Source organism: Oryctolagus cuniculus, chromosome 6 (genome assembly GCF_051225735.1).
Source record: "Oryctolagus cuniculus isolate XC-2025 breed Fujian yellow rabbit chromosome 6, ASM5122573v1, whole genome shotgun sequence".
NCBI lineage: Eukaryota > Metazoa > Chordata > Mammalia > Lagomorpha > Leporidae > Oryctolagus > Oryctolagus cuniculus.
This window is the reverse complement of record NC_142872.1, coordinates 2,797,097-2,816,809: the sequence shown is the minus strand read 5'-3', so window position 1 is coordinate 2,816,809 and position 19,713 is coordinate 2,797,097. Positions and strand designations below refer to the sequence as shown.

The 19,713-nt window shown below is 46.5% G+C and overlaps 2 protein-coding genes and 1 long non-coding RNA gene across 5 annotated transcripts in view; 1 reads left to right on the top strand and 2 right to left on the bottom strand.

Annotated features, from left to right (window-relative positions):
- Positions 1 to 3,438: 3,438 nt before the first annotated feature.
- LOC127489504 (uncharacterized) lies at positions 3,439 to 5,373 on the bottom strand. Of its 2 annotated transcripts, none has more exons than XR_007917420.3 (3): positions 5,234 to 5,373; positions 4,836 to 5,012; positions 3,439 to 3,687 (listed from the first exon to the last, which is right to left on the bottom strand). It is a non-coding gene; the product is annotated as an uncharacterized LOC127489504 (long non-coding RNA). The 2 variants fall into 2 exon arrangements; XR_016234993.1 differs by having other exon boundaries at positions 5,145 to 5,274.
- A 621-nt stretch (positions 5,374 to 5,994) lies between these two features.
- LOC108175951 (olfactory receptor 2T27) overlaps positions 5,995 to 19,713 on the top strand; it is a 31,228-nt gene continuing 17,509 nt past the window's right edge. For both annotated transcript variants that reach the window (XM_089334745.1, XM_089334744.1), the window contains exon 1: positions 5,995 to 6,134. The gene's annotated coding sequence lies outside the window, so the exon portion shown is untranslated. The remainder of the gene's footprint in view (positions 6,135 to 19,713) is intronic.
- Positions 15,532 to 17,062, bottom strand: LOC100352628 (olfactory receptor 2Z1-like). Its single transcript, XM_008251345.4, has one exon. It carries the CDS (start codon positions 16,876 to 16,878, stop codon positions 15,673 to 15,675), a length of 1,206 nt encoding a protein of 401 aa, XP_008249567.4. The 5' UTR covers positions 16,879 to 17,062; the 3' UTR covers positions 15,532 to 15,672.

Here is a 19,713-nt window from a genome sequence, read left to right as displayed (position 1 = left end):
AGCACTTGACCAGGATCAACTCAGGTGAGCGTCAGAAAAGTCCAATGACCACTTTACAGATGGGGCAACTGAGGCACCAAGAGGCCAGTGACCCAGCCCAGCTGGGAGAGTTGAACCCAGTTTCCTAGAAAGAAGCAGGCTGCCCAGTTCACTGGCTGCATACGTTTAGAATGCAGTAACATTTTTTTAATAGCTTGTATTTGTTTTTCATTTACGTGATAACAAATTATCACAAACTCTGTGGCTTAAAGGAACACAGATGTGCCACTTCAGGGTCCTGGAGGCCACCGACGCGGATCACACGGTGGCTTCTTGGAGCTCCAACGCCAGAGCTTTCAGGGTGCTCTGGGCCGGGCCACGCGCTGCTGGCCAGGAGTGGCTGCGGCCGACTGTATCGCTGGGGCGCGAGCTCTCAGTGCACGGTGGGGTGGCCACGGGAGCTGGCCAGACCTCGGCTCTGGGATGTGCGCAGCAATGGAACGGACCGGCGGCTGTACCATGTATGGACAGCCACCGCGGAAGGCACAGGTGCCCGCCGAGCAGCCCCGGAGCAGAGCGCGCTGCGTGGGCTCGTGCAGTTACAGTGGGTCAGGAGCTGGAGCTGGAGCTCTGGCACCGGTAGAAAGACTCGGGCACGCTGTGGTGTCGGCGTTACCAGTCCATATGGACTGGGCCAGTGTAGCTACCTAAGCAGATCTACAGTCTGGTGTGTGCGGGTCGGCGCATGCTGGGGCCGGGAGAAGGGGCAGCTCCCTTCCTGAAGCTGCTCCTGGGCGCAGGAGGGTGGCTGCGTCTCCCTCGCTAGGGTTCCCTGGCAGGAGTGGCTGTTGGTGAGCATATTAGTCTGCTTTTTTATAGCCAAGAGCAGAATACCACAGACTGGGTAAGTTTTAATGCAGAGGTTTATGGTGGCTCAGAGATCCTGAGACCCCAGGACGAAGGGCTGTATTTGGTCCCAAGGTTCATGACCTGGTGAGAGATGGGGAGCACAAGTGACCAGCAGCTGGTGTGTCCTCTGTGGTCTCTCTGTTCTTACAAAGCCACCAGGATTCAGTCACTCCTGATGACCTCGGCGAATCCAACTCATGTTCCAGAGGCCACCCTCTGTTTCCACCCTCCTGCTGCCTCACAATGTGGATTAAACTTCGGCCCATGAAACTCTGGGGCCCTCATTCACATCATATCCAAGCCCAAGCAGTCATCTGGCAGCAAAAGATGCTGGTGCCTGCTGCTGGAGACCCTAGGGTCCCCAGCACATGGGTGACGCCAAAGCCCCCATATTCCTTCCTTGTTTCTAGCCATCTCCTGGCATCTCAGGCGGGCTGAACCCACCAGTGGCCATTTATTTGTAGATATTCTCTATTTTTTCCTCCTTTGCATTTCTGAATGGGCCTCTGGGAGTCATTATGATTAGTGGATAGCAGTCTACATTTGGTTTTGTGTGAGGGCAAAGAAGGTTGTTCTATTTTGCCATCTTGTGGACATCTCTCTCCTGATGAGACTTTAAAGTGAAATTCATCCAAACTAAGTTACTTAATTCTTGTGTCTACTTGGCATCATTTTTTTTTTGTTTTTAAAGATGTTTATTTATTTGGAAGGTAGAGTTACAGAGAGGCAGAGGCAGAGAGAGAAAGAGAGAGGTCTTCAATCTGCTTGTTCACTCCCCAGATGGCCACAACAGCCAGAGCTGTGCCAATCTGAAGTCAGGAGCCAGGAGCTTCTTCTAGGTTTCCCACATGGGTACAGGGGCCCAAGGACATGGGCCATGTTCTACTGCTTTCCCAGACCATAGAAGAGAACTGGATTGGAAGTGGAGCAGCCAGGACTTGAACTGGTGCCCAAATGGGATGACGGCACTGCAAGGAGCGGCTTTACCCACTACGCAACAGCACCAGCCCCTATTATTTTTTCTTCAATATTTATTGAGTCAGAGTTCCCATACATCAGTTAACTCCCTAAATGGAGGGTTGGGCAAGCCAGAGCCAGGAGCATGGAATCTGATGCTGGTCTCTCATGAGGTTGGCAGGAATCAGCATACTTGAGCCACCATCTGCTGCCTTCTGGGATGTGTGTTAGCAGGAAGCTGGAATTAGGAGCCAGAGCTGGGTATAGAATCAAGGAACTCAGATGCAGGATATGGGTATACTAACTGGTGGCTTACCTGCTTGCTAGGTCAAAGGACTACCCCATCCATTTAGTAACATAATGAAACAGCTATTGCAAATTTTGAAAACCCATGTGTAACTTTAACAATATCAGCAAAGTGTTTTAATGTTTGTATTGCCACCTTACATATATTATTTATTATAATAAAAATCTTCTGGAGCTGGCCTTGTGGTGTATTGGGTAAAACCATGACCTGCAATGCTGTCATCCCAATATGGGTGCTGGTTCATGTACCCACTGCTCTACTTCCAATCCACTTCCTGCTAATGGCCTGGGAAAAGCAGTGGAAGATGGCCCAAATGCTTGGGCCCCTGTACCCATGTGGGAGACCCAGAAGAAACTCTTGTCTCCTGGCTTTGGCCTGGCCCAGCCCTAACTGTTGCAGCCATTTGGGGAGTGAACCAGCTGACAGAAGATCTCTCTTTCTCTCTGTGTATATCTCTCCCTCTTTCTCTGTAACTCTGCCTTTCAAATAAATAAATAAATCTTTAAAAATAGTGGCTGAAAATTAGACTACCCTGGGAGCGAGGAATTAAAATAAAAGCAAGCAAAGGCCAAAAACAAAGGGTGGTGGCGGTAGGACCAGCCTACACCCAGATCAACTGATTCCAAATTTCTGGCAGAGGGCCTGTGATGAGGATGCTAGTTTCAGGCTCTCTGATGATTCTAATGAGCAGCCAGGGGGTGATAACCAGAGAATACCGCTTTCAGACCATGGAGCAAAAGGAACTGCTTTCTACCACAGAGCAAGCCTTTGCTCAGCACAAGTCCTCTGTGTGCTCCCAGGGGTAGCACCTTCCACGGCTCACAGAAAGACACATCCAGTCAGGCCCATCTAGGAGTATTTACCAATACTCACGGACTACCCACTGCCATCCACCTCAGCTACTGCCCCTTGGCTTCTGCCCACTTCCCCATCTCCATGTCTCAAGTCATACAACTCCTGCTGCCATGTAGTGCAGGTCTTCTCAAGGTCATCCAAAGTCTCAACTTTTCCCCAAATCCTTATCCTCCTATCTTGTGTCCAAAGCAATGACCCTTGGCTACTTGAGCAGCATCCTACTGTTCTTGTTGGTGCTTCATGTGTTGCTCTCTAAGCATTTTACCTGCATGTGTCCTCAGTTTCTGAAGGTAAAGGCCCAGTACTGACTGATTTTCACCCTGACTGACTTTGTGTGAGGCTGAGTACACAGCTAGATCTTGCTGAGTTAATGCATGCACAACAGATACACCTATGGAGAAGTTAACAGTCATTAACAATCTACGAGTATAAACAAACAATGCAAGTTTAATTCACAAATGCAGGTGGCTGGGTCCTTGCAGGAGCTCAGTGAAGCAGCTTCCCCAGGAAGAGAACAAGGAAGATGGGAGCTGCTGGTCTGCCTCTGGCCCCATTTTTGATGGCTGATTTGCAATTCCTAGTCCCATTAGTAACTGGAAAACCCACATAATAAGTTATCTTCTCTTCACATAGTTCTGCTCGTATGCACTTCTTCACTTCAATAGTCATGTTGCTAATACCTGTAAGAAACCATACATGAGACTTCCACTCTCTTCCTCCCTCCTTATCCTTTGCCTTTACCCAGACTGGTATGGATCAAAATATAAATGAAAGCACACTCCTGTGTGAGTGGCAAGAGTGACCTGGTTATCTCTAGCAGGGACATGAGTTGGAATGGTATTCTCCAAACACTGGGCCTCAAAATCCTCACACCCTCTCACAGCTCCTCACAGTGAATCAGATAGTGGGGGTATTTTCTAAGCTTTATGTAGATGAATGCATTTCCAGCTCCCGCCATCAGTTGGCAACCCAGCCTCTGTTTTCTAATCTTCTCTAATTCTAGGTCTGAGTTATCATTTAAGAATACCAATGGCCACGAAGAAGGCCTAGTTCAGACTGTGTTTCCTTTCTACACCATCTTTCCCACGGCTGGGACTCTGCTGTTGATGCTTTCACCTCACCTCTATTGTTGTTTTAAAGCAAAGACTTGGTGTTAGGCAAATTGTGCAAAGTACAAACATGAGGATGCAAGAGGCAAATAACATGGCTGGGCACAGCAGTTACCTCCCAGTGAGGAACTTGAGGAAGGCAGAGCTCCCCCAGAGTGAGCAGAAGGAAGTGGAAACAACCCAACCCTCACGGAACTTTGCCCACTGCACTTCAAGCTATCCCATGCTACCAGTTTTCATTCACTTAGAACATTCATATCTTCAGTTAATTTAGAATTTTGTACCGGGTTTTCTTAAGTGAGCATAGTGAAGCGTTCTCCTTTGATTCCTTTGAAGAAAGCTTAAGTTCAATCATCCCCTGTCTCCAAACATTTTACGCTGAAAATGAAAATAATCCAGAGGCAGGAAAACACAAATTGCCTATGTCTTAAAAACAAACAAAAACTACTCAAAGTTTGCAGAAGATGAAGGCTAAGCAGTATGTTGAACTAACTCCCTCAAAACTATGGAGCCCATCAATAAATCCATGTATAAAGCCATAAGTCAATTACTGTGAGAAAGCAATTGGCCATATTTTCAAAGTCAGGATACTGCTCTGTCCTCATTTCTAAGCTATTTGTACAAAAGCTGGTTTCCCCTCAACTTTGCTGTGTGCCCCGTAAGGTTGTGACAGTGTCACACGCTCAGCATCTACAAAATAGCGCCTCCTAGAAAAGTACCTGTGTTTATGATGCCCAAGAATTCAAAACAGTTTATTTGATCTGCTGCACACCATTTGAATTCTACATGACATTTTCTTCCCTGTACTGCAATACAAGTTGGGCATTTAAAACCACTGGAACTGAATTCATCAACATCCTTCTCCTCTAGGTCACGCATCTGAATCTCCCAAGAGACTGTTAGGAAAACAAAAGACAGAAAACTGAATGGCTTTTGCCGCGGGCAGGCAAACGTTCCCACCCTCTCAGAACAACTCCAGAACCAGAGCTACCCCGCCATCCTCCCCCGTTCCCGACCCCTGCACTCACAGGAACCAGGAGCTGGCGGGAATGTGGGCCGCGCACGCCGATGCCGGCTGCACGTGGGAGCGAGGGGCGGGAAGACCCCGGTCTCTCACCTGCCAGCAGGGGCCCGAGGGCCAGGCTGCAGGCCAGCAGGAGGCGGGGCGCAATGGCGACGGGGCGCATGGCCGCGCGGTCCCGACGCTCTGTGGACAGAAGCTGCTCGGCTCAGCGCGGCCGTGCGAGGGCGCGAGGCGCCGGCCCTTCGCTGTCCCCACGCGTGCTCCTCGCGAAAGACTGCTCCCACCTGTGCCGGGGAACCTCCGCCCACCGGCTCCTTTCCACAGGGCGTGAGGTGCAGGCCACGCCGGAGCCAGCAGAGCGAGCGGCCGCCCCGTCTGCTGCCACGGCTCCGCCAACCCAAACCCGCCAACCTGCCCAGATACACTGCGCACGCGCAAATCGTGGGGGCGGGCCTCGCGGCTGGCTAGCTAGCTCCCATTGGCCGTCACTTCCGGCTCTTCCTGCTCTCTCGGAGCTTGGGCCAATGAAGTTCCGGCGGCTACAGGCCCACGTGACGGAAGAACCTGAAGGGCTGTTTCCTGAGCTGTGAGAGCTGGGCGGGCTCGCAGGGCTTCGAAGCCCTGGCTCGCGGGCGCCGTTCCCCTCCGCCCTCGTGAGGCCGGCCTGTTCCCTGCCCGCCCTTAGCGCCTGAGGAGAGGGTGCCTGGGAAGTCCGGTGCTGGCCTCTCAGGGGTCAGTGTGCGCAGCGCGGCTGTGGGCCGCGGAGGAGCTCGTCAGGCCCACCCGGCCGGCCTGCTCAGCTGGTCCGCAGCCGCGCGGTGCCTGGGACAGACGCGTGTCGCCCGCGGGCGTCGAAGCCGGCAGGACCCCCGTGGACGGGAGTGCAGGAGTGTAGGAAGCCTTCCTGTTCCCATGGCTGCTGTGAGGCCTCGCTTCTCCGGCGGTTGTGGAAACCGTGCTCCTTTGTGGAAGCACCCTGAGTATCTATGGAAAGGTAAGTGGGAGCAGAGCGTGCGATATATTTATAGAGCAGTGTAATCGGCCCGTAAGCGGAGGGAGCTCTCGTCACAGCCTCCGCCATGGCCGAACGTGAGGACGTGATGCTGATGCCGTCAGTCAGTGACGAACACCGACGCTGCAGGATTAGACTTGCGGAGGTGTGGGGAGCAAACCGGACTAGACTGTTACTGGAATTAAGACTTATTCTATGCATCTGCTCTCCCACAATATGGCGCTGGGAGAGAAGTAAACAGCTTCCGCACAGCTGCCTCCAGTTCAACCAATTAACTGTAGGACCTACTCCTGATTGGAGGAGAGCAGCGTACTCGGCGTGTGGGCAGCCGAGTTGGGATTGGCGGAGGAGGACTATAAAGGAGGAGAGAGACGGCATGCACCAGGAACATCTATGGGGAACATCTAAGGGAACCCGTGCAGCCCCCGAGACGAGCCGGCCGGCGGTGTGCCGCTCCCCTGCGGAAGTGGGGAATGCGGCCAGGGGGAACTGCCCTTCCACGGAGGTGGAAGGGATAGTAGCCAACCCGGGAAGAACCAGCAGCAAACCCGGGGAGGGCCGAGCAGACAGAAAGAACAGCGCAGGGTCCTGTGTTGCTCCTCCACGAAGAGGGGGAGCGACACGGAGGGAGCTAAAGAAGTCGAACGTTCAAAAAACTAGGATGGCAGCTGCCAGGGGCTGGAAGGGGAGGAGACGAAGAGGAGTTGAATTCGATGGGTGCAGTTTCAGTTTTGCAAAATGAAAAACTTTTAGAACTGTAGAACACACCTAGCAAGTAGAACCAGCAGTGCTCTAAACATCCTGCAGCGCATAATACAGCCCCTTCCCAACCGCAAGAAAGAATTACCTGGCCCAGTGTGAAGAAGGCCCACCTTGAGAAACCCTCTGTTTGCCCAGTCAACTCAAGACCACTGAGGACAAAGCTGTAGGCTGATACAGTGATGTTTCTTGGTTCGAGGAACTGTGGGGGCACCTCCCTAAAGACTTAGGACAGCATAATAATGTGACTGTATAGCGAGTGTGTGCAGACAGCCTCTGTTTGTCTCTTTAACCATCACCTTTACTCAAATTCACAGTAGAGCCCATGGCAGGGAGGGGAAACATACAGTGAGCGCAGCTGAAAGCGGTCCAGGAGAGTAGAGTTAAATGGCGGCACATTTCTAAAAGGTTAGGTGGTAGATGCTTCAGTCTTGGGGAAGGTTTTGGTAGTTGTTCAGGGATTTTTTTTTTTTAGCCTTTTCTGAGTCTTCCCCATATACCCCCCATCCCCTCATTTTCTTCTTAGGAAGAAGTATCTTCTGTGCCTGAAGTTTGCAGTTCAGTGGTTTCTGGAGTTCAGCTTCCTGCATCTTTAGATCTTGGCATTCCCCATCTGTAAGAGAGCTAGGATTCCCCATGTTTCTTCTTTTCTTCTTTTTTTTAAAGTTTTCTGTTTTGTTTCTATTTTATTTATTTATTTATTTGAAAGTCAGAGTTACACAGAGAGAGGAGAGGTGGGGGGAGGGGTGTCTTCCATCTGCTGGTTCACGCCCCAGATGGCCGCAACGGCTGGAGCTGCACCGATCCAAAGCCAGAATCCAGGAGCTTCTTCCGGGTCTCCCACGTGGGTACAGGGGCCCAAGGACTTGAGCCATCTTCCACTGTATTCCCAGGCCACGGCAGAGAACTGGATTGGAAGTGGAGTAGTCAGGTCTCGAACCGGCGGCCATATGGGATGCCGGTGCTTCAGGCTAGGGCATTAACCCACTGTGCCACAATGCTGGACCGCTACTGTTTTTCCTACTTTGTATGTGATGTTTTCTGTGTGTTCTTCAATTTATGCTGACTTTGCTACAGTCTGTATGGACTGAGATTCATCATTTAAAGCTTTGTACCAAACCTCTTTCGTAATCAAAATAATTAATATTTGGCTGTATATTTCTACTCTCACCTAATGTCAAGCTGGAATGGTCCTCAGAGACGGCTAAGACACTCAGCATCCTGTACCAACCTAAGACAGGGCTCTAGGCCAAGCTGCCAGAGTTACCAATGACGGGTAAGGACAGAGATGACTGAGGGCAACCTAAGACAGAGGCCATTCTCAATTGAATAAAAAAGGGGGAGATGTAGGCAGCCCATAAACAAGTCATAGACAAGTCAAGGTCAATCTTGGCTTGTGGAATTCCTGGGATGAGACAGTCACGTACTCCCATGTTGAAGGAGAATGATCAAAAAAGAACACTCTGCTAAAATTAACTATGCTATGACTGTGCTGCAGAAAGCCCGATAAGTTGCTTGCATGTGTTGTTAACGTCTGTATTGCCTTGAGCTGCAGCTAGTTATGTATAAAATATCGCTGAGACTAGAATGAACGAGCCTTGATCAGCTTTGTTGTCTTGGTTCCATTCTCTGAGCCCTTGTCCCTCTTTTCATTCCCACTCCCTCCTTCAGGTTCTGTTCGACTGGTGCAGCTGGCCCGCACAGTTAGGGATATATTAAGGTAGTTGAAACTGATTATGGCATCTCTTTTTGGCATCTGCTTTGTGTCACTCAAGCCTTGGAGAAGTAAAAGCATGGCCTATTTTGGAGGTCCGAGGCTGTGTTCAGGGACTATCCGTTCCTCCTCCCTTCTTTTTCCTCTTTCATACCCACCTAACATTCCTTCCTCTCCTCCATGTTTTCTTTTCTTTGATATTGGTTGAGACACTGCAGTGTGCCCATACAATATCAGGCACTATAGAATATGGTAAACTGAGAAACATAGACTCCCTGCTCTCATGAAGCTTACTGTACCATGAGAATATAGATTTAATTGAGGGACTGAGAGCTAGGAAGGAACAGGGAACATGTGGAAAGGAATCTGCTTTCGTTTGGATGTCACGTATGGCTGCCTTGAGGGGACAATACCTGAGCTTAGAAGGGAGGATGTGTAGTACTTAAGCACAGAAGAGTGAGCAGTATCCCAGACAGAGGATCAGCTCTTGTAATGACCTGGAAGCAGAAAGGAGCAGGGGAGAGAACTATGGAGGAGTGAGATGAGGACAAGGAGGCTGAGCTCTGCTGGACTTTGTAGACAACAGAAAATATGATATGCAATAGTATAGTTGTTCTTTAATGACTAATGTATTTGTACTATGTGTGAAATGCAAGCACAAAACTACTTGCCCTCATGGAGCTTACTTTGTCATGGGGGAAGGTGGGCAGGAAGTTAATAAAGAATATGTTAGCTGGTGATATATGTTAAGAGCCATGCTAATGGGATTTATTTATTTTTCCAAAGAAACCTTTTATTTAAGAAACACAAACTTCATGCATTTCATAAGTACAGCTTTAAGAATATAGTGATTCTTCTCACCATACCCACCCTCCCTCCCACCCACACACCCACCTGTCCTCTTCTTCCCTCTCCCATTCCCAGTCCCATTCTCCACTAAGATTTATTTTCAATTAACTTTACACATGGAAGACCAACTCTGTACTAAGTAAAGGGTTCAACAATTTTCACCAAAAAAAAAAAAGAAAGAAAAATGCTCAACAGTCAAGACAAGAGCTGTTCAAAATCATTGCATCTTGAAGTTAATTTCACTTCTTTTTTTTAGACACTTAATTAATTTTAAAGAAGCACCAAGAATGATAACATCTTTTACAAGCACTGACATAACTATAACTTATGAGACAATAGAATTTCCTCCACTTAATACATTAAAAGAAAGTAAGTCCTTGAGAACAAGTTTTACCATTAAGGAAGCACCTAGGGAAACAAGCAATGGAGTTGGACACTTAGGCATAACTAATAAATTGGAGCTCACCAAACATCAGAGAATTCACATGGGGGAGAAACCTTATGAATGCAGTGACTGTGGAAAAATCTTTTTTTATAAATCAAAACTCATTAGACATCAGAGAATGCACACAGGGGAGAAACCTTATGAATGTGGTGACTGCGGAAAATCCTTTGGCCATAAGTCAGGCCTCATTAAACATCAGACTTCACACAGAGGAGAAATCTTATGCTATGGAAAAGATGTTTTGTGCAAATCAGATCTCAGAAAACAGAATTCACACAAAATAGAAACCTTATGAATGTAGCGACTGGAAAAACCTTGCACCATAAGTCACAACTCAGAATGGATCAGAGAATTCACACAGGGGAGAAACCTCATAAAAGCCCTTTTGGGCAAATCAGACCTCAGCAAACATCAGTTTACACAGGGAGAAACCTTATGAATGTAATGACTGTGGCCTTTGCCCATAATTCACAACTCAGAATGCATCAAAGAATTCACACTGGGGAGAAACCTTATGAATGTAATAACTATAGGAAAGCCTTTGGCCTTAAGTCAGACCTCATCAAACATCACACAGTTCACACAGCAGTGAAACCTTATGAATGTAATGACTGTTGAAAAACCTTTTGCTATAAATCACACCTCATAAGACACTAGAGAATTCACACAGGAGATAGACTTCATGAATATAACAACTGTGGCAAAGCCTGTGGCAATGATACACAACATACATCAGAGAATTCATACAGGGGAGAAACTTCATTTATGTAATGACTTTGGAAAAGCCTCTTTATGCAAATTAAATCTCAGCAAACATCAAAATTCACACAGGGGAGAATGTTTTGAATGGAACAAATGTGGACAACTCTTGGTGCAAATCATTATCAAACATAAGAACATTATAAATGTAATGATTTGGAACACCTTCAGCCATAATTTAACCCTCATTTCAGATAATCAAATTCATATTTGAAAAAAACCCTTTGAATATAATGCATGTGGAAAAGCTTTTATCCAGAAATCAGAGCTTATAAGAAATCAAAGAATTCATATGGCAGAGAAACCTTATGAATGTAATGCGTATTGGAAAGCTCCTTGTAACATCAGAAAATTCACAAGGTAGAAGTGTTATGAATGTAATGAATGTTGGAAATCCTTTTGTCAGAAACAGTGCCTCAACACATTATGGGAGTCAAACAAGGGAGAGAGTTTAAGAATATAATGAATGTGAAGTGCTTTTTCCCAAAATCAGTGTAGTTAGTGTGACAAAGCCGTTCCCTTGAAATCATACCCCAAACAACAGGGACCCATGGAAGGGAGAAAGGTTATAAATATTATAATGTGAAAAAAGCCATTTGTCAGAAATCAGTCATCAAAGAATTTACATAATGTGTTTCTTAAGATTGTAATGAATGTGGAAAAGTATTTTCCTGTAATTAAGGCCTGCATAGATACAGAATTCACAATAGCTTATATCCTTCAAATGCAGTAAATTTGAGAAAACCTTTAGTCAGCAATTAGACATCAGCAGATGCCGGGGAATTCATAAAGAAAATAAATCAATTTAATGAACATGAAATTCCTCTTCCATAAATCAGTCATCAGCTCACATGAAGAGACTCAGAAATTAGAAAACATGTATTCATCGAAAAGTTTTTGTATCATAAGTCATCTCAGTGGGTAACTGAAAGCTCACACTTAGGAAAAATCCTGTCATTGTAATGTGGTTGGAAAAACCTTTATTGTAAGGTGAACTTTTGCAAAATTTAACAAGATTATAGAGAGAGAAGTCCCTTAAATATAATGTGTCTGGAAGAACTCTTGGTGGAATCACACCTCAGGAAGTATTAGACAATTCACATGATGAATTGTGACAGAGTCTTGTTAACCGTTCTTCCTTTACACAACCTGTGTTTTTGGTTTCCCATTATTGTGAGTGGGACCAAGTATATGAACTGTACTTACATATATAAATTTTGCAAAGAAATATCCAAAAGTTACAACAGTTAGTACAGCAGTTATTTGGTATCCCATCTTCATCAATTACAAAGTTATTTGTTGTATAGCAATTTTGTCCACCCAGTGTTCTTTCCCCACATTATTGTGCATACTGGTGATGTGACCACAGGCATGTCAATTAGCATATATTCCAGCCATAATACTGTACTCCAGCAGTGGATGGTGGGTGTTGTGTCTAGCTAAAGGGAATGAGCTTATGGTGTTCTATATACTCATGAGGATTTCCAGTTCATCTGTGTTAGAGTACACTATCTGGATTAGAGTACACTACGTGAGATCAATTTGAATATTCAAATAGGTGTTGTCCAGCACATTATTCTCGTTCCATAAAGAGACTACCTCAAATCCTATGAGTTGGGGCCAGCACCGTGGCTCACTTGGTTAATCCTCTGCCTGCGGCCACAGCATCCCAGATGGGCCCCGGCTTCTGGTCCCAGTTGCTTCTCTTCCAGTCCAGCTCTCTGTTGTGGCCTGGGAAGGCAGTGGAGGATGGCCCAAGTCCTTGGGCCCCTGCCCCTGCATGGGAGACCAGGAGGAAGCACCTGGCTCCTGGCTTCAGATCGGCATAGTTCTGGTTGTAGTGGCCCTTTGGGGGGTGAACCAATGGAAAGATCTTTCTGTCTCTCTTTCACTGTAACTCTGTAAAAAAAAGAGAGATTAAAAAAATCCCATGAATTGTAACACTCATCTCCTGAATTTTTCTTTATTAATGAGCATACAATCCCTTTTAAAATCTTTCATTCATTATCCCCTTTTCCTACTTTTCTTCCTTCAATTCCTTCTTGCCCAGAGACAAGAACTTGGAATGAAATCTGGGTGGTACCCATTGCATCAGAAGTGGTGACTCAAATGTAGTACACTTTTGTGTTAATGTAACTTTACAATGATTTATTTTGTTACAATCTTTTTGGTTGTATTACTCCTTACTTCTACCAGACTCTCAGTTTGTTGAAAATGTATGGTTTCATCCCTTCCCAGTTTTCACAGACCTTTTTGGATTTTCATCATCTCATTTACATTTACATTCATCTCAGACCTCAGGATATACTCAGGATGAACAGTTATCCAGGTTCCATAGTGACTGGACTAGAAATGCTGTGATGATCATATAGCTGCAATAGTTCTTTTATTTTCCATCCAGAGGACAATCCTGCAAGTCATTCCTTCCACCTCCATTACTACCTATTGGTAATAGGGACTTCTTCAAGTCCCCTTGGCTTGTTACAAGTGTTCATCAAATCAAATCTCAATCAGAGATTTAATAGAAAATGCATGGTGTATCTGTTGGCAATTTCATGGAGCTGAGCAATTATTACCTTATCATCATTATTGAAAAAAAAAGTGGTGTGCCTTTAAGAGCCATTTTTTAAGTCTAGATGGAGTGTTCTTTCTGCTTTTGCAATGTTTGTAATTACTAACTAAATTCCTTTCTTCTAAAACTCAAAAAAAAACTTATGAGACAAAGAATATCTTCCACTTAATACACTGAAATGAAATAAAGCTTTGAGAACAAGTTTTACTGTTAATTCTCAATTATAACTCTTTGAGGACACAGATCCTGCATGGGAAGTTAGTGCACAGTGACTCCTATTGTTAATTTAACAATTAACACTCCTGTGTATGATGTCAGTGATCATCCGAGGCTCTTGACATGAGCTGCCTAGGCTATGGAAGCCTTTTGAATCCACAAATTGTTAGTGTTTAGACAAGGCCATAAGCAAAGCGGGAGTTCTCCCTTGAGAGAAAAGTACCTCCTTCTTTGATGACCATTTTTTTCCTCTGGGGTCTCACTCAGTGAGGTCCTTCATGTAGGACAGTTTTTGCCATAGTGTCTTGGCTTTCCATGCCTGAAATGCTCTTGTGGGCTTTTCAACCAGACCAGAATGACTAAAATGCTGATTCTGAGGTCAGGGTATATTAGCTAGCGATGTTTGGTTAGAACCATGTTAAAGGGATTTAGTGAAGGTTAAAGAGTAGGGTTGGTACATGCATTTAGATTTGTATTTAGAGATCCTTTTGATTACTTCTTGGAAAATAAGCTGTGTATGTATATGTGAGGGTGAGGAAAGAAAAGAGGCAGGAAGACCTGTTTGGAAATTCCCACATCATCCCAGTGTAAGGAATGACTAGAAATTCTTGCATCATTTGGGTAAGGAATATTTGGATCATGGTGTGAGTGGCAGTGTTCTTGAGGAGTGCACCCTATGGAAAGGAAGGCATTTGCATGGATACGACTTGGCAAGGGTTCAGCTATGGGAGGTGATGGAAACCTGTTGACTTTGCAGGACATTGACTTGGTTACCAGCTCTAGGCTTGAGTTTGAAGGTGAGGTTAGAACTTTGATTCTTGGCATGATGGATTTGAAATGCTTTTGAGACATCCAGTAGGCACACTGATGTGGAGTCGGGCACGTGGTGAGAAGTTTGGAGGAGACATCTGGCTGGTCTCTCTGCATGACTGACTTTGGTGTCAGAAGTGAAGTGAAGCCATGAACTTGAATGGGATAGACCAGAGAGAGTGTGGGCTGAGAAGAGAAGTGTCTAGCAGAGAAATGGGAAGACCTTCATCACTTAGTAGGAAAAAGTAGACCAGTGGTAAGAGGAAAACCAGGAACATGGTGTCACTGCCAACGAGAGAAGATTTTCAAGAAGGATAAGCTAAAAATATAACTGGTACTGTTAGGATTATTTAAGAAAATATTCTTTGAAATCATCTCTTCATTGAACAAGTGTTTATTAGTTAGACTTCATGTCCCAGCCATGCTTCTCAGAGCCCAGAATACAGCATTTACAAAGCAATGCCTTGGCCCTCCTGAACAGAGCATTATAATGGAGAAAATAAATGATAAATCTATAAATGGGATTGGGGGAAACTGGTCGGATGGGGCTGGAATGCCTTCTTGGACAGAGTAATCCATATGGTCACACTTGAGTGGTTCCTAAATGAAGTGAAGGAGAAAGCCCCCAGGCCTAGTGTCTCTGTGTTGAAGGACCCTGAAATTGCAATGTGTTTAGGAATGTTGAGCAACAGTAGCTCATTCATGGCATGACTGGAGGAGAGTGAAGAAGGAGAGGGTGCTAGGAAAGAAGATTGGGGAAGTGATCAGGGATAAAGGGCTTTTAGGGCCCTTTGGATTTTACTGTGTTGAGAAGGGAAGCTGTTGTGCATCCATTGTACCAAAATTATGAGCTACACTGCAGTGCTCAAGGGAGGGCTGAAGCTGAACTCAACTGGAGTTTCTTGATGGAGAGGAGTAAGGGTGGATTCAGGTCTTTGGGATAACTCTGAGGAAGGAGCAGGATGGTGACTGAAGGGAGGCAGGGCTACCGCTTTTACTTCTCTGCACGTGGACTTGGGGCTTGGCTTCTTGTTCAGGTCGGAAATCCTAGAACAGGATTCTGGAGTCACGGAGGATCTTCTGTCTCTGTACTCGTGCATGTGACTGAACTGAGGACTGAAGTGTTTGTTTCCAGCCTCTCTCCTGGTTTTTTGATTTTTAATTTAATTTAATGTTTTTATTTGAAAGGCAAAGAGGAGAGTGGCAGGGAGGGAGAGGAGGAGAGGGAAGAAGAAGCGAGAGATCTTCTATCCACTGGTTCATGGTCAAAGCCAGGGCTTGAAGCTCCATGGGGTCTCCTGCATGGGGGCAGGGGCCTCCCCAGGTGCGTTAGTAGGGAGCTGGTTTGAAAGTAGAGAAGTCAGGGCTTGCACTGTTGCACCTGTGGGATACTGACCTAGCAAATGGCCGCTGGTATGCTGCAGCACAGTGGCAGCCCTCCCTGTTCCCTGGTTCTAACCCTGCCCTTTGCTAGCACTTTCTTCATTGCCCCCATCACTTCCTTGTTCCTGAGGCTGTAGATGACAGGGTTGAGCATGGGCGTGAGAACAGTATAGAAGACAGACACTACATTATCCTGGCCAGGTGAGTGGTAGCGTGCAGGCAGCATGTAGGTGTAGACAAGGGGCCCATAGAAGAGGTTGACAGCTGTTAAGTGGGAGGAGCAGGTGGCCAGGGCCTTCTGACGCCCCTCTATAGAGTGCATTCGGAGCACAGCTGCCAGGATGAGGGCATAGGAGATGGTGATGAATGTAATGGGCACCAGGAGCACTACCACCCCGGTCACGAAGAGCACCTGCTTGTAAGCCTCGGTGTCTGCACAGGCCAACATCAGCAGTGAGGGCACTTCACAAAAGAAGTGGGCAATTTTCCGTGAGCCGCAGTAGGGAAATTGCAGGGTCATAGAGGTCTGGATAGAGGCATTGAGGGACCCTCCAAGCCAGGAGGCCACAACCATGAGCAGACAGACCTGGTGGTTCATGAGCACTGGGTAGCGCAGAGGGTTGCAAATGGCCACATAGCGGTCATAGGCCATGAGGGCCAGCAGGAGGCACTCTGCAGCTCCCAGGAACATGAAGAAAAACATTTGTGCCCCACAGCCCTCAAACGAGATGCTCGTCCAACCAAAGAGGAAGCCCACTATCATCTTGGGGACAGTGACTGAAGTAAAGAAGATGTCCAAGAAGGACAGCTGGCTGAGAAGGAAGTACATGGGCGTGTGGAGCCGGGAATCGGCCCAGATCCGGAGGACCATGGAGGTGTTGCCGGCCATGGTGAGGAGGTAGATCAACACTACCATGCCGAAGAGGAACAGGTGCATCTGACTGTTGTTAAAAAGGCTGGTCAGGACAAAGCCAGAGGCAGAGGAGTAGTTCCAGGGCTGTCTGCCCACTTCCTGCCAATCCTCACTGTGGGGAGGAAAGTGAACCGGCTCACAAAGGGCAGAAAAATAGTCACTCAGAGACAGGGAGGGGTGATGGATGAAGATGCAGAGGGTCAATGGCTGGGGAGGCTGACAAGAGCAGCAGAAGTCCTCTGAGATGCTCTTGTGCATTTCTGTGGGGTCGACATTATTTTGTAATGAAAAATTACATGAAAACATGATTGCAGCAGAGCAGTGCTCAGAGGGAAATTTATAACTTCATGTGTGGGCTAGAAAGAGGAGACAGTGAAAACCAGTGACCTAAATTTCCACTTCCAAAAGCTAGAGAAATAACAGCATATTATAGTGCTCTGAGTTTTGTAAAATATGCAGTGATATTTCTGGTACTTAAATAAGCAAGTGAATGCACAAATAAAAATTAAAACCCTTGTTCTTATGCCTAATTGGAAAACTACACCCACAAACATGCAGATTATTTTGTTGAAAGTCTTATTTATGTGAGGGTCTAGGTGGTAGATTTCTCTCACAAATAGATGGAATCTGGAGACTGGTGCTGTGGCACAGCAGATTAAGCTGATGCTGCAATGCTGACATCCCACATCTGAGCATTGCTTTGAGTGTTGGCTACCCCATTTCTGATCCAGCTCCATGCCGAGGTGCCTGGGAAAGCAATGGAAGGTGACCCAATTACTTGGGTCCCTGACTCCTACACAGGAGACGGGATAGAATCCTGGGCTCCTAGCTTCTGCTTAACCCAGTCCCAGTTATTGTGGCCATTTAGGGAGTGAACCAGAATATAGAATGTCTCGTTCTCTGTCTTTCCCTCTCTCTGTCACTTCACTTTGCCTTTATAATGGATACAATACATCTTAGAAAAATAGTTGGAACCATTGTGTCGGGCCAGCAGGTGAATTTTACCAGCTGGAAGACTCGTGCTGTGCACTTTCCTCTTGTTGCCTTGGTTCTCTGGAGTCTCAGCCTTGCACTTCTGTGCTCAGGTGCAGAAACTTGCCCTCTGAAAGTGTGCCTTGCATGTGCAATCTGATGGATCCCATACCAACCGCACCTTCCTGCCTCCTTTCCCCCTGTGTTTTAACTTAAACTTTCTTGAAATGACCGTGATATTTTTACATGTTAAAGAGGCATAGTATAAATCTATACATGTATCAGTGTGCAACGTTCGAATAAAGGTAGCTAGTATTTTCCTCTCCTCGAATGTTTATCATTTCTAGGCCTTGTTTTATTAGGTTCCTGCCATCTGAGACACTACCCCTGCCCTCAGTCACCCCATATAGCCTAGAATCTGCCAACATCGTCACACTGTCCTCACTCCTCCCTTCCTTACTGTGAAAACCACAGAACAGGCTTTTGCCTGCCGCGTCTCCACTCTTCTGCCTCCTGACTGCCCCTCCTGCTTTCCCATGCAGCCTGTGTGGCATGCCATGCTGCTTCCTCTTAGGGGCCCTGACTGACAAACCATCTCCATGGCATTGTCTTCCGAGTTGCTGCCCTCACCATATCTGAATGAAGGCAAAATCCCAGGTTCATTTTAAAATATTTTCCCAAAAAGAATGTCCTTGCATCATTCTGGTTTGGGCTCCTTGTAGGCGCATGTCTTGCTTGGTGTCTCAGATGACTCAGAACCAGTGGATTTTGTGTCCAACACCTTCCCCCACCACGATTTTATTATTGAGGAGTGTGGGCCTTGTGCAGAAAACGCTTCCATTTAATTATTTTTGGATCAACAAACACTGACTTTCTAGGCAAGATCCAAAGTCCTCTGACTGTTCTGGCACAATTGGCATTTTGCAGTGGGTGGTTTCATGCACAGTCCTGCACCTTGCAAGGTATTCAGCAGCATCCGACGGCCTTACTTTCTAGATGCTAATAGAAACCCTCTGGCTATGACAACCAAAATGGTCTCCAGACATCCCCCAATGTCCCCATCAGGCCACAGTCACCCTTGGTGGGGAACCTCTGCATCCTATTTGTCACCTTCCCCATCATTTCATTTCCTTCTCCCCCTCTCCTCTGAGCCACCTGTTTGATGTCTGTAATATTTTGACCTTTATTTCGCCGAATGTTCTTTGCTGGCTTTACCCAACTTAAAGCACTAAGATTCAGCACCTACTCTCTGGAGCCTGGCTGCTGGGGTAGAAGCCCCAGCTCCACCATTTCCAAACTATTTGGTTGGACAGGCCCCTCAGCCTCAGGTTCTCTATCTTGAAAATTGTTAGGGGTGTTGGATGCGCCAAGTGGTTAATGCATGTGGAGTGCTTGGGGGGAGCCATGTGCCATTTGGGAAGAACTGCTAGTAGTATCAGTACTGTTACCACTATAACCCCAGCTTCTGCCTGGCCCTATAAAAGAGATCCTCGTGTCCACTTCTCAGGGTTATCCTGAGTATTGAGTGAGAATGGTGATGCTGTGCCTTTCCTGTAACAGGTGTACAATAAACATCAGAACTCTTCCTTTCCTCATTTAAGCAAATGTGTGTTGCACAATAATCACACAATCCACACGTATACCTCCATGCAAAAGTCCCCTAGCCTCTCCCTCCTAGAGATCTTTTAGGAGAGGGGAGTGTTTGTTGTGATTGGGTGGGTTCCTCTGCTGCACATGGAATCTCTCCATGTAGACTGCAGATTTCTTGCAGCAAGGGACTGTTTCCTGCTTTCTGTGACCTTCTGCATACAATGTGGTACACAGTGGCCTCAGCCATTGCTGGAGGACTGACTGTAAGTGTGTGTGGTGAGCAGGCAAAAGAAACACGCTTACCAGAAGGAACATCACCACCTCTGTCGCTGCCCTCTGCCTTGGCCATCTGCACCCAACACCCGCTCTGCAGGGCGGTGCCTTGGTGCATGATCTCAGAAATGTTTCCTCAGTTGTCTTGGCACTGTTGAGTTTTCCTCTCATGGCAGTTTCTCAGGATTGCAATGAATGTAGGATGTGTGCCTGTGCAGGTATGTATGTGTGAGTTTACATGTACATTTTGTGTGTACATATGTGTGCATGGGGTGTCTCTGAATCATATTTAGGTGGGTTCGCTTT